Here is a 14,671-nt window from a genome sequence, read left to right as displayed (position 1 = left end):
TGGTGGATGCATTTGATTGGAGTAGAGGAGGGAAGCTTTGACCCAACCTTTTTACTTGCTCTACTGCAAATTTGAGCTATTTACAGATGTCCTACATTATCAGAGACATGCTACAAGAACATATTAAAAACACCGCTTTCATTGGAGTGGGTCTCTAACTTCTATTTTCACTAAATATAGTTCCTTATGGGGATGCATGGTTTTTTGTAGATTCATTATAAATGATGAATTATAGCTATTGTTTAATTATAAATCCCCACTTTTTACATTTAATGTTCACTCACAGTAATCCTATTTCTGTGCAGAGAAAGTTCACGCAATGGAGAAGGAAAACGAGATCCAGACGGCCAATGAAGTCAAGGTACGTCCAAGTTTAGGTCATGAACCTGCAGCTTTCTGTCATTTAGTGCTAAACCATCTTTTATTTAGTTTATCCTCATTAAACTTGAGATTGTATTGTTGCAAGTGTTTAAGTCATTGTTTTGTGAATGAAAGTGTGCTGATGTCTGTGTTCAGGAAGCCGTGGAGAAGCAGATCCACTCCCACCGTGAAGCTCACCAGAAGCAGATCAGCAGCCTGAGAGACGAGCTGGACAACAAGGAGAAGCTGATCACTGAGCTGGAGGAGTAAGAGCTGAGAATCTGCTGCTACGCCTGATTAAACATTTTAAAATAGTAGACTTAAACATTAACCTGCAGCACAGCTAACATATAATCCTGATCTAAACACATGAGACGGTTTTGAACCAACTTGTTCTCGACTATCCGTTTACTCAAGCTTGAACCAGAAGATCATGCTGGAGCAGGAGAGGCTCAGGGTGGAGCACGAGAAGCTCAAATCCACCGACCAGGAGAAGAGCCGCAAACTGCACGAGCTGACGTATGTTTCACGCGTTTGCCCTCCTGCATTCTGATCACTGCACTGCCGGGCTGTTTGTGACCGCCGTTTGGTGTTCCTCAGGGTGATGCAGGACAGGAGGGAGCAGGCCAGACAGGACCTGAAGGGTCTGGAAGAGACTGTGGTGAGTTCATCTGAGAAGTGCTGTTATGAATCACAAAGCCAAGGTGTTGTTAAAAGACCCACTCCTGTCATTATTTGATCTATTTTCAAAGTGTTCCCAGTCATCTTTTAATTATGACCATGTCGTTTTTAGCCAAAATCCAAAACTTGAGCCGTTTTCTAAGACACAATTTCTGCAGAGCAACAGGAGTTCGTTTGAAATTCACCTGTGAGTTGTGGCTGTTGGTGCGACGCAACCCCTACATTTTCCAACACCATTTTTTTTATATTTTTCTTTTTCGCGATTTGAAAAAAGAAATACTCAGAAAGGCTGTTTTAAGCTGACTGTATTTTCCAACTGTTACTCATTTCGGAGTATCTGTCGCAGCAGCCAAAACAGCTTGAGGCACTCGCGATGCCATTATGAAACCATTATTTATGCTCCCTGAATCTGCTTTTTTTTTTTTTAGAAATGTTTTTCCTTAGCACAACACACAACTGGACCAATATTTGCTTTTCTCCATTGACTTTCCTTTTTAAAGTAAACACAAGATCAATATATATATATATTTAACTTTTACTTAGGGGATAACAATTCTGACATTAAAAAATATTTTATCTGGTAATCAAACATGTTTCACTGCATCCAAAGAGAGAAATTTCACCTAAACTCAAAAACCATAAATAATTCTCCACCACAGAGTACGGTCTCAAGTCCTTTGCTGTAAAAGCTCCAATTGACTTTTTTATTCACTTAGCCTTCTTCAACGATGGTGGAAGTTTGTTTAGCATATCAAATATGTTTTTTTGTTTAAAATTAGAGCTGGCAGGCGATTAAAATTTTTAATAGCGATTAATCGCATTTTGTCCAGAGTTAACTAGCGATTAATCGCAAATTTACATGTGGCCTTTTTTTAAGGAAAAAAATGTGTGGTTCTTGGAATTTAGTAGTTCTACATTAATTATGAAAACAAGAATGACAAAATTGTTTTCATCAGAAATACTTTATTTTGTAACATTGTATTGAGATAAACTTTCTTAACAATAAAAGGCTGTAACATAAAATGCCTAACAAAAGCCCAAGTGCGAGTGAAGGACATTTTAAATTCAAAACTTCAATCAACGTTCAGTAAAATAAAATAAAAAACATCAAAAATAAAATTTCCATAACACTTTCATGTTCATTTTTTGTCAGGACCAAATCTTTTCCTCCTCTGCTGAACTACAGTAATAAATGAAATAGAGATTTATCATTTCCAATGAACTTTTGTTTTTTAAAACATTAAAGACTGAGAAAAGCGGGATACACTGTGGATAGTTTGACAGTCTGTTACTGCCGCCGCGTTCTCTGGCTGCAGCTCGATGCAGCGACGTGTCCAGCGGAGCTCACGCCATGAATATGCCGGCAGACAGACCGCTATGCTGGGGCTGGATCACGCTTAAACCTCCAGAACATTTAAAACGTCCCCCGGTGCGCTTGCTGTTCGGAACGTCGAGGGTCCGCAGCTCTCGGGACGCGGCGCCGGACGCGAGCCGGTACCACCAGACGTGGTACTGGACCCAAACCGGAGCCGGGTTAGGGTGCAGGAGCTCTCCAGGTCCTAGCGCCGGCCGGTTTTAGCTCGCAGCTCGGAGGTTGGAGACCCGCCTGTGTTCTAGTGAGAGCAGCCGGTGAGTTGGAGGGCGGGACGCCCGCGCGCGCGGTATGGAAAGGCACGTATGAGAAAGTCCGCGATTAATGCGTCAAAAAAATTGTCGGCGTCAAGCACATGTCAGATTAATGCGTTTTTTACGCGACAAACCTGACAGCCCTATTTAAAATTCATAAAACAATTTACAATCATTTAACACATCTAAAAATCTATTTTTCCACAACCACCGCTCATTACCAATCCGAGTCCTGATTGGTCAAAGTTTGTGTGTTTTGTTTGTACAGCCTCAAAGCAGACTTAAAAACTTGTGAGTTTTGAACGGCAAAGACTTGCCATGTGAGTGGTCACTCGTGATTTTTGCATCAAACTGAGCCATCCTGCTTCTTCTACTGTCAGTAGCAAATACTGATGCACCGACAGTGCCCTCTAGTGGTTGTCGCTATTTGTTTTTAAAAAATCGCAATTAAGCTACACAAAAAATATTATAATCAGAAAAATCTTTTTCTTCTTTATATATCTCATCCTTTTTTAGCCTTTGCCATGAGAACATATTAAAATACTATTTTTATCAGAGTGGGTCTCGAATATTGTTTCCTTTTCATTCAAAATTACATTTTTTGCTCACATTTCAGGCCAAGGAGCTGCAGACTTTACACAACCTGAGGAAACTTTTTGTTCAGGACCTGGCAACCAGAGTCAAGAAGGTGAAGCCCGTTCCCATAAGATGATTCTTGTATTTCTAGAGTGATGAATCGATTTAAATTTACCCATCCATTCGTTTGTTGCAGAGCGCTGAGATGGACTCAGACGACACCGGAGGCAGCGCCGCGCAGAAACAGAAAATCTCCTTTCTTGAGAACAATCTTGAGCAGCTCACCAAAGTTCACAAACAGGTTGGAAGCTCTGCAGTGATGTTAATCCCTTTAACTTCCTGTTTCATTCATTGTTGGTTAACGGGTGCGCTTCCTCCCCCACACACACAGCTGGTTCGTGATAATGCAGACCTTCGCTGTGAGCTTCCAAAACTGGAAAAGCGCCTTCGTGCTACGGCTGAGCGGGTCAAGGCCCTGGAATCTGCACTGAAGGAGGCCAAGGAGAACGCCGCCCGCGACCGCAAGCGCTACCAGCAGGAGGTGGACCGCATCAAGGAGGCCGTCAGGGCCAAGAACATGGCCAGGAGGGGCCACTCGGCTCAGATCGGTTAGTAAAGATGAAGACATTTAAGTAAAGGATTAAGCCCAATGAGGTGTCTGTTATCAGAAGTGAATAGATGATGCTGAGGCAACCGAACGGTTGCCTCAGCATCATCTATTCACTTCTGATAACAGACACCTTGTAGAGCAAATGTGTCAAAGTCAAGGCCCGGGGGCCGGATCCGGCCCTCCAGGTAGTTCTATCCGGCCCTCCAGATCATTTTATTTTATTGTTATTAATGACCCAATGTTATCTTGAGCTTATTACTAACTTGTATCATTTTGACTAAATATATTTTTATGGAGAGCAAAATATTGAGAGTTATTTAAGGTTTACGTTGATTTATTCTGGAATAATATTCTTACCTTTTATTATTCATAGTTATGTTAAAAAAATATTGTTTTAAATTTTTAAAAATTGGCATTCTGCTAGATTTTTGGACTATTTTGACATTTACTACGGTTTTTTTACGCTGTTTTGGAGTTTAGCTAATATTTCAGCTCTATGCTAGCTGTTTTGGCTAATTTAGGCCTTTTTCAGTTTTTTTTTATATTTTGAAGTTAAGCTCTTTTTTCAGCCACATGCTAGCTGTTTTGGCTAACCTAAGTTTTTTTTTTTTTAGTTTAATTTGGCACTTACCTTATAAATTAGCTGGCTATCAGCTTCAGCATTTTTAGCTATCAATTTCAGCATCCTCAGCGGCCAAATTTAGTTTAACTATGTTAAAAAGTTACGGTTTTAAATGTTTATCCTGTTCGACCTAAGGTGTGTTTTGGATTTTAGCCCTCTATGTGATTGAGTTTGACACCCCTGCCGTAGGGCTTCATCCCACTTATACAAAATCAATTAAAGTATTTTAATCTTTTAAATAAATTGGTTCGTGGAGTGACATGTTGTCATGGCAACAGCATTCATCCAAAGCATCACTACAGAGGGAAAATAGACTTTTTCTGCTTGTTTTTGTCCACATGATGAAGCAAAAGTTTGTTTTAAAGAAACAAAGTCCACCAGTATTTTCTTAGATTTCTTTTATTGCAAGAAATGTCCACCACACGATGTTTAGTATATAAACCGCTTTCCCTGGCTGCAGCACAGCGAGATCAATGCAGACTTGGTAGATGTTACCATGACAATGAATCCCACCAGTTTTCTTATTGTGAAAAAAAAAGCCCCCCAAAAATAACAAGACTGAATATAAACCGTCTCTTGCTTCTGTTTCCCTTTAGCTAAGCCCATCCGGCCTGGCCAGCAGCCCGTAGCATCTCCCACCCACCCCAACATCAACCGCAGCGGAGGAGGCTTCTACCAGAACAGTCAGACGGTGTCCATCAGAGGAGGGGGCAGCAAGCCTGACAAGAAGTGAGCTCAAACTTTTGGTTTTCATCAAATATTTTCTGCACTATAAGACGCACGATCAGTGAATGGTCTATTTGTAAACTTATCTCTCCCTCCATCAGTGGTCCCCAACCTCTTTCACACCACGGACTGGTTTGAATAGACAGTATTTTCACAGACTGGTCTGAATGGGTTGACATTTTTAAGCTTCTAGTTTCTAAACATCTATTTTCAAAATAAAATGCTGCTACAAAAAGTGTAGATTAAAAAAGTCAAAAAATATCAGTATATATATAGTTTAACAGATAATGAAGATTCAATGAAACAAAGTTGTTGATTTGAAGAAGTCGATTCTGATTTTAAAAAAAATTCCCTAAAAGAAACATCACGTGACTTTTTTTTTTCTATAGAATGCTATTTTAACACTCAGTCTGGGCTCTGATTATCTTTCAGGGTAAAAAGATTGATCATATTTTGTCTTTACGGAAATCCTCATTCATTGGAGGTTTTTTTTCAACTTTTTCTGTATTAAAGTTTCTGAACTTAACTCAGCCTTGCTGTTGGAAAATTCTCAAATGTCTCTTTTACAAGTTTCAACAAATCAGCAACTTTCTTTGATGAATCTTCATTCGACGTAAAAATATTTGATTTGAACTTTGTGATGAATATTTTCCCTTTAACGTCAAAGTGGAGGCTAACAACAGGACGCTAGCTTCAGCTACATCCAACCTTTAAGCTGTGATGATTAAATGAAGCAAATAAAATGGCACAACGGTCGTAAAGCTTGATTTTATAAATATGATATAGATGTGAATCCATTGTGTCTCCGACTGTATTATCTGCGTGTGAAACAGTGGAGAGTCTATCGCCGCGTATTAGACAGAGCGGCTTGTGCTACATGAGAACAACCGTCTCAATAATCTCGTATGTGGAGGAAGACTCACGGTTTGGTCTGTAAACAGCAGCTTTATTGTTCTTTGAAGTCGAAGGCTCTTCTTCAGTTTCCTCAGTGACTCTTTTCTCCAAAGAAACTTTCCAAATACGTTTTATTGTTTGGTTTTTGTTAACAATCCAGGTAACCATGCAGCTCACCACTTTAAGTCACATGACCAAGGCGGATGTTGTGAACAGAATCCGGCAGTTTAAAAAAAAAAAACTTCCTTTAGGATCATAAAATGAACTAAACAGAAATAATCTAAGTTAGTGCATGTATTTCTTTTCTTTTGTACCAAGTGGCCCGTGGACCGGTACCAGTTCATAGCCCTGGGGGTTGGGGACCACTGCTGTACATAACACACATTAATCAAGAGAAAAGGTTAAAGATAAGTCTGTCAGTCAGTGAGACTTTATCAACCCTGTTCACAGTAACTCTAAAACTTGTTTGCAACATGCTACACGTTAGCCACATTGTTACAATACATGTAACTCCCAATCTCATTTGTAACATGTAAAAAAAAGTCCCACATACTAGATGTCAGCCATTTTAGCATATTTTTAATAAAACAAAACCAGACTGACCTTGTGACAGAACGCCTCTCAAAATCGCTTCAACATCCATAAACACAACCAGAATCATCTACCAGGGGTGGCCAACCCTGGTCCTCAAGAGCCTCAACCCTGAATGTTTTCTAGCTCTCCCTGACCAGCTTGCTGCTGATTAGCTGACTCAAATAATTCCACATCCTGATTAGCTGAACACACCTGATTTAGGTTGTCAGCATCAAGCAGTCCAGGGAGGGCTGGAAAACAGGCAGGGTTGAGGCTCTTGAGGACCAGGGTTGGCCACCCCTGAATAAGGTGCTTTTTCAAAAAAGGCTTCTAAGTTTTGATTGTACCAAAATGATAGAACATTGATTATAAGTGCAGCTTATAGTGCGGAAAAAAGGTATTTACGTCTGAGGAAGCAGCCATTGAAGTGTTTTGCTCAGTCCTCGATGGATTTAGTGAGGTTTAGCTTCTACTGAGTCAGCTAGATGACTCAAAAGGATGTTTGTGTTCACCAAACTTGAATCTTGGAGGCACGCTTGACTGACAGCAGATGAGAGGATGTTTGACTGTTCCTGTCTTTGTCTGCAGCTGAAGAGCAGCGGAACAAAAGAACAGCACCACCGAAAGCCAACACCCCGCCCCCTGTTCGGCTGCCCGCCCAGACGACCTGTCATTCCATTACAGCAAGCAGGCTCCTCGTCGCAGCTTCGGAGCCATGAAGGAGATTCTGGATTATAAATAAATGTGTATAAATGCTCCCAGCCTGTACAGCTCCAGCCCCCACACTCCCCCCCCTCCACCTGTTCTCATCATGAAGTCCTTTTTCTCCTATGGAATATAATAATAATATTAATGACAAAAGGCTATTTTAATTTACAAAGAATATTCTTCTTCACTGAACCAAACGCAGTCTTGAGCGCAGCCTTGGGCGAGTGAAACCACGCACCACTCGAACGCGAAGCTTCGGTTTCAGCTTTTTGTTTTGTTTTTTTGCACAGCCCGTCGTCATCTGTCATCTTTGTGTGAGTAGTTCTGCTCTGTGCCAAGCTGAATGTAATCGTAACCAGACCCGAAAAAATGTACGCAGAGAAAAAGACCAAAAAAAGAAAAACCAGGAGAATCCTGCCAGGAGAAACGGCTCATCTGTAGGCTCACCTCTGTACATTTCATTGGTAACGGTTATTAACCACACTTTTCTCTGGATAGATTTTACATGCTTCTTAAAGAAAAAAAAAAATCCAAAAAAAAGGATTTGACTAGATGGCATTGAGCACTACTGTTGTTTCTGGTCTTGTACAGATGTAAGATTGGCTGCGCTCCTCCGCCGGAAAAGCTGTAAAGAAACGATGGCGGAGCGGCTGAACGAAGGATCGCAAAACGCCAAGAAGGTGTACTGTAGATGTATTTAACTAAATACCTGTGGAGGCCAATTGTTTTTATCACTAAGTTAAATGAAAAGATATACTCGTTGGTGTCGGAAAGAAGAATGTAGGAGGACGGAAGAGAGCAGGAGAATGATCCGGGTTAGCCTCAGCTAAGATACTAAATAGACTGTTTTTACTTCTATCGGTGGGTAATAGTGTTGTGCTGAAGGATGCTATTTATTTTTCTCTGCACACCAAAACCGCAGACTGCGATGGCGCACACACCTGTCACTCTGTCCTGGACCTGACATGAATTCTTTAAGGGGTGCCTCGCTTTTTCGTTTGTCTCCTCCCACACCATCATTGTTGAGTAGATTTGTAATGCTGGGTTTGATGTACTGTATATTTTGGCTTTTTTTCCTTTTTGTAGAGGACGTAGGTTTTTATTTTGAAGGGGAAGGATGAGTCTCACCCTCGCCGCTGATCTGACCGTCAGAGAGCGGGGTCTAAAATTGCACAGTTATCTGTCATGGAGGGGTGGTTGGGCGTGGGATTACTGTTTTTGTTTGTTTGTTTATTACCACCACGTCCATTTCTTTTGCCCTGTGAAGCCCCCGGTGCATTGGAAGAAATGTTCTTGTGATTGTAGCCCCAGCATGAGAACACTAACATCTTGTGCAAGTGCAATAATACTGTAAAATACACTGTAAATCAGTGGAGCGGCAGGTGTGATCAGGGTGTGTCGGCCACACCTCTCTCTCTGTTTGCTTTAGTTACGCCGGTGTTCGGTTCTCTCTGTGTGTTTTCTCATGAAAGGCTTGTGGTTTTATTCTGAAAGGCTGAAACCCAATGCAGAGGCTTCCTGTAGAAACCGGTCCAGTTCAAAGATGAGAAGGTTTTTTTTCTGACTGTTGTGCCCGGCCAGACCAGCGGAGCAAATCCAGCTTGGAGAAGGAAAGAGGACTTCCTGTCGAAGTGTCATCTCATGCAAAGAAGCACTTCTTCACTATGTCTGCACTCGAGAAAATAAAACACTCCAAAATATGGCTGCTTGTGATTGGAGGTTTCCAACGCTCTGCAAACGGTGGTCAGCGACAGCTCAGTGTTTGGCGTCTATCTAGACAACATGTAACTAGACTAGTCGACTGCAGCATGGACCTCAAAATGTTGATGCTTTGACCTTCCACCAAAACTGGATGTGAATCGTGGGGGAGGAGTAAACAAAAAACAAAGATTACTTGTGGTGTTTACCTGAATAAATAAAAATTTTGTGTTAATTCTAAATTAAAAACAAAAGTGTAGCCACTTTTTTTTATTACTGTGTAATAGTTGGTCGATTTTTAAACGGGGTTCTATCGGTGGACAAAGGTACTGGATCATTCCTGGAGAACTGGGGCACAAGTAGCGGGGCTCTGATGGAGGCGGGAGGTTCATGAGATCAGCTCTGGATTGACTGCATGATGTAAATGTACGTGTGATTAAATATGAGAAAACTCTGGTGTGTTTGTGTTGGCTCATTGGACTCCGTCGGGTTCTGTGCTTCACCGACAGCTCAACAATCGGACCAGAAAAGTGTGGAGTTCTGCAGCCTGAGGCTCCGGACCCACATGCGGCTCTCCGACCCCTCCAGAGTGGCTCTCCGGCCGAAGAAAAATAAAATAGTCATTTTTGCTACTTTAGCATTGATTTAATTTATTCTAGTTAAGTTTATGGCTGAGGTGAACCTAGAAGATAAACTGGTTTTTATATTCCTGCTGACATCATCACACCTTGTTTGCTCTGCACTTTCTCCAGATTACAAATACTAGGGAAAACTTTGGTAAAAGTAATCTTTTCTGATTGCTGAGTTTATTTTATGACTTTAAAGTACATTTTGTCTCATGTTGTTTAGGAATACATTTGCTTCACTTGAATGTTCCTTTTTGGAACAGGAAGTCTTTTATTTTGAAAGAAAGTCAAAAGTAAAAAACGGATTTACACTTTGAGAAAATTCCAGTTTATAGTAATATTTATGTATTTATTTTTACCCTAAAATGAATATTCATATTTATTAGAAAAAACATCAATGTAATTCTGGTTGTGCCTGACTTCCAATTGATTTTCCGTGGTACACGGTGCAGAAAAATCTGATGTCTAAAATGTTTTAGCTCACTATTGGAAGAAATTTAGGATCTACTGAGGTTTTTTGGGCTAATGTTGAGTTAAGCTAACCCTTTAGCAACGTGTTAGCTTTTTGGGCTAATTTGGAATCTACTGAGGTTTTTTGGGTTAATTTTGAGTTGTGATAACATTTTAGCAATCTGCTAACATTTTTGGCTATTTTGGGATCTATCAGGGTTTTTGGTTAGTTTTTTTAGTTCATACCTTTTACGCATTTTTACACTGTAATCTTTGCAATTTTTCAAGATATTCTCCAAATTATTTGTACACTTTCTGCAATTTCTGCATCTTTAAGTCGTTTAGCAACTGTACTATTAAGTAAATAGCTTTAGCCTTTTCAACAAATCTCTTTAGCAATTACAGTAAACTTTTTCAGCATTTTCATCAAATAATTATAGCATCTTCAGCACCAACATTCAGCGAAAAAGCATTTGTACTAGCATTATGGCATGTAATCCAACTTTTCTAGCATTCACACAATAATAACTTTGCTCACTAAAACTTTATTTTTCTTGAACCAGAGCTCCACATTGGACCGGTAAAAGAGCCATGGGCTGCAAACAACTGATCTAAAAAGATACACAAGAAAATGAAAGATTCATTTTTCACTTTAAATTTATGCTCAGGGTTGCATGCTGGTGCAGTGGTTGGCACTCTCAACCTTGGTTCAAATCCCTGCTGGGACTTTGCTGTGTGGAGTTTGTATGTTCTCTTCATGCATGTGTGGGTTTTTACTGAGCACTCCAGTTTTCTCCCACAGTTCAACAACATGCCTCATAGGTGTCTCTAGATTTCTCCTACAGGTCTGAATGTGAATGTGTGGCCCTGAAACAGACTGACAACCTGTTCATGGTTAGCCCAACCTTCACTGGGCTGGCTGAAGCAACCCTGTGACCCCAAATAGATTCACCGAGTTCTGAAGTACCCCCAATGATTTCAAAATGCATAAATCTCCCATCAACATTAGTTCATCCTGAAATATTTCAGTCATCCATCATCTGAATCCACTTTTCAGGATCAGGGTTTCTGGAGCCTATCCCATCCACCACTGAGTGATTTTACATCCTGACGCTTAAACACAAAATCTTTAGCGTAGATTTTCTACTGGAATTATTGTGTTAACGGTTGAAAAGTTACAGTAATTCAAAGAATGTGAACACTGGAGCTTTGGTCCTAATTCTGGAGTCACCCAGAAGTTTTAATACCATTTAAATAAAGCTCAGATCTAAGTCAAAACTTTTTCTGTCATTAGAGACCAAAAACCCTCAACGTTTATATTTACCAAACACACCAAGGGATTCATGGAGGAGTGCACATGGAAAGAAGAATTCCCATTTCCCTCTGGATAGTTGGGTTTTCTACATGGTTGTCACAGCTGGAACCCAAACAAAACCGCAAGTTCAAAGGATTTCACTTCAGAAATGAGGAGCTCAAAGAAACATATTCCAGGACGGTGGTGATAAAAAAAGACAAAAAAAAAAAAAAAAATCAAAATGACTGTAAATATTCAAGTTTGAGCCTCTTTGATCCTTATTCACAACACATGTCCCTTTCACAGTTTTTTTCATCACAAATGCACTACCAGCCTTTAATTTTGACCAATTTTTTAACAGTTCACATTTAACAATAAATAAACAATACAATAAAACCACAAAATTACCCAGTTAAAAATGATAATTTATTACACAAAAATAAAAATACAAACAACAAAAAAACATGACAATGTTTTTCAAGTATACTGACTTTAACAAAAAGAAAAAAAAAGATTATTACTTAGTCATAAAGAAGAAAAGAAAATTGAGATAATCCAGAAACAATAAACATCCAGTCCTAAAAGAATTGTGTGTTAAGTAAAATGTAAAAGTTACAAATATATTAAAAAATTAAACATATAAAAATCAGACAAAATGCATCCAAATGATTCAATGATTTTGTATATTTTTGACTAAAAAAAAAGCAAAAAAAGAATATTTGAAATTAAAATGCAAATTAAAATTATAATAAACACTATGAAACATTTTAGATTTTTAAATATTTTATCATAATTTCCTATAGCCATTTTACGAGATTAAAAAAAATGTTGTGGTTGCCATAAAACATTTCCACAAAGCAGAAGTTTTTGGATTTTCAGAAAAGCTTTTTTCATAACTGATAAGGAAAATAACTCATAAGGAACATAAAATAAGGTTTGAATGTGACCAAGTCATTATATTTCTGTAGCATGTAAAATCATTAGGTGATTTACTGTGTAAAAGGACGAGATCAAATTAACCAGGGATCAAATAAAAAAATGGAATGAAATGTAATTTCCTGCTTGAAGATTGAAGAGGTTTGCGACTTAAATTCATTCTGGTGAATGAAAAGTACAAACTGAGCCCTAAACTGAAACCCCTCCTGAAGCTGAAGTCTTCCTCATCTTATAGAGACTATCAGAGGGATTTTGAACAAATAAAACCTGATTTAAACAGCCAATCACACGGAAATGTTTTTTAACATGGTCTTATGGCATTTTTCTGATGATAGATGACACAAATACATAAAATTAGCCATAAAGTAGCATTTCTGAGTATTACTTTTTTCAAATCATGCTGAATAAGGAGCAGACGAAAAAAAAGGCATTTTGAAAAAGAGCTGATTTGTGACGTAGAAAGCATGCTGGGCGGTCCTCAAACCCCTTCTTCGCTCCATTCTGATCCATCCGCGTCTGAGCTGACATCTGGGTCAAAACTGTAGCTGGATAGCACCAAAATTGTTCACCATTTTTGATGCACCAATAATGTTAGGTTTGGGGTGTGAGTGGCTGTAAGCTGGCGGGAGAGAGTGTAAACAGAGAGCTCTCAGTCATGGGTGTCAGGAAGAGGAGACAGGGTGGGATTGCACCAAAAAGTCAAACTTTGAGGTGAAATTGGTATTAATTTCTGCAGAAAATATGTCCTAAAAATATTTTTTTTATTATTCTGGCTAAAAACAGGATAATTATGATTAAAAGTCCACTACAACCACTTTGAAAATAGATCAGAAGATCATCGAAGTGGGACTTTAAGTCTTGAAGGATTATTCTCCATTCTCTGTATTGTCACCTGTGATCTTCCTTTTTCATTGTTTTGAGAACACTGATTACCCTAAAGGTACCATCCTATGGGATTCTTACAAAGCAGTCAACCATTGTACAGACCAGCACTCCTACAATTTGGTTTGCCATCCCAGCCCTGGAATAGTTTGTGATTGGACAAGTCAAAGATGCAGTAACACTTTACAGCTGCATATGTTGAAAAACAGAGTCAAGTTTTTTTTATTTTTAACTTCAACATTTTGCAAACTTTAGTTAAAAAATGAAAACTGAAATCCAGAAAACCATTTAGAGAAGAGAAGTTTTGATGTAAATTTGAACTGCAGTCTTCTTTTCAGAAAGAACTTTTAGACTTTTCATTGAAATCATTTAAATATGTACAATATCTATGGGCATGCAGCAACACAGTAGCATCACTGACAATAAAAAGGCTTTTTACATGTAAAAGAGACAGAACACATTCAGTCTGTACATTGTGTAAAGCTTGAGCAAAGTTTGTGTCTAAAACTGCTTTTATATCCATGCTTGCAGAATTTTTGGAGAAACTTTGGTCAGGAGATTATTTCACTTTATTTCTTTATCATTTTTTTAGGTCTTATATCTGTTCATTGATTTAGGGAGGCAACGTGAGCATAAAGGTTCGAATTAGACTATGTTACATTCAACACGGTTTTAGTCAACCCAGTCCCTCAGTAGCATAAAGGCTATGGCTTCATCTGTTAAAATGGTTAGGTTAATTATTTACATTTATCCTAAGATCATCTGGTTCTACCTAAAAAAACTGATCACTGTTGAGGTTGTAAAGTTTTTTTTTCAGTAAAATATCAAAAGTTCATATCTTTTTGTAGTTAAAGTAGATTTCTTTGGTGGAACTTCTAACAGACCTACATTCAGTGTGAAATCCATCCATTTCTCTCCTCTATCTTAGAAAAATAAGGAGTCTGGACATTTTATTTTTTTTAACTCTCCTGAGTCGAAAGACGTGGAGGTTTAAAGGACTGTATCACGATGGTGACAACACTGCAAAACCAACAAGCAGAGCTCAGTTTGAGTAAAAGGCGGCCGATGATTCACATCTAACGGCTTTTCCAGTGACACATGGTACTGCACCCTTTAATTAAAAGTAAAGTGTGTATTTATTTAATCTGTGGACTACCAAACTCACTTTTTAAGATAGGCGACAGAGTAACCAACAAAAAAGTGTTATTGTATGTTACATTTTTAAAGAAATATTTTTATAATTACTGTAATAACAAATGATCTGTCTTATAATAACTAACACAGAATGTTGTTTACTTTACCTTTAAGCTTTAACACATAGTTAACACACAGTTAAATCAAATTTAATTTAAAGGTTCTAAGTAAAAATAATACTGATGTAACTTTAATTTGTTAAAGTATTTCCAATT

At 38.7% G+C, this 14,671-nt stretch overlaps 1 protein-coding gene across 1 annotated transcript in view; it reads left to right on the top strand.

The window, feature by feature from the left end:
* The window catches only part of LOC112151005 (kinesin-1 heavy chain), a 29,314-nt gene extending 19,786 nt beyond the window's left edge, over positions 1–9,528 (top strand). Inside the window, exons 18-26 of the mRNA XM_024279586.2 lie at positions 306–361; positions 517–626; positions 778–879; positions 961–1,021; positions 3,284–3,355; positions 3,440–3,544; positions 3,635–3,851; positions 5,072–5,204; positions 7,257–9,528. Coding sequence (XP_024135354.1) covers positions 306–361; positions 517–626; positions 778–879; positions 961–1,021; positions 3,284–3,355; positions 3,440–3,544; positions 3,635–3,851; positions 5,072–5,204; positions 7,257–7,260 — 860 coding nt within the window. The 3' untranslated portion in view covers positions 7,261–9,528. The remainder of the gene's footprint in view (positions 1–305; positions 362–516; positions 627–777; positions 880–960; positions 1,022–3,283; positions 3,356–3,439; positions 3,545–3,634; positions 3,852–5,071; positions 5,205–7,256) is intronic.
* The last annotated feature ends 5,143 nt before the right edge of the window (positions 9,529–14,671 follow it).

The sequence above is a fragment of the Oryzias melastigma genome, linkage group LG17 (genome assembly GCF_002922805.2).
Source record: "Oryzias melastigma strain HK-1 linkage group LG17, ASM292280v2, whole genome shotgun sequence".
In the NCBI taxonomy this organism is placed as follows: Eukaryota; Metazoa; Chordata; class Actinopteri; order Beloniformes; family Adrianichthyidae; genus Oryzias; species Oryzias melastigma.
The sequence above is the reverse complement of the archived record's forward strand: the minus strand, read 5'-3'. Positions and strand labels throughout refer to the sequence as shown.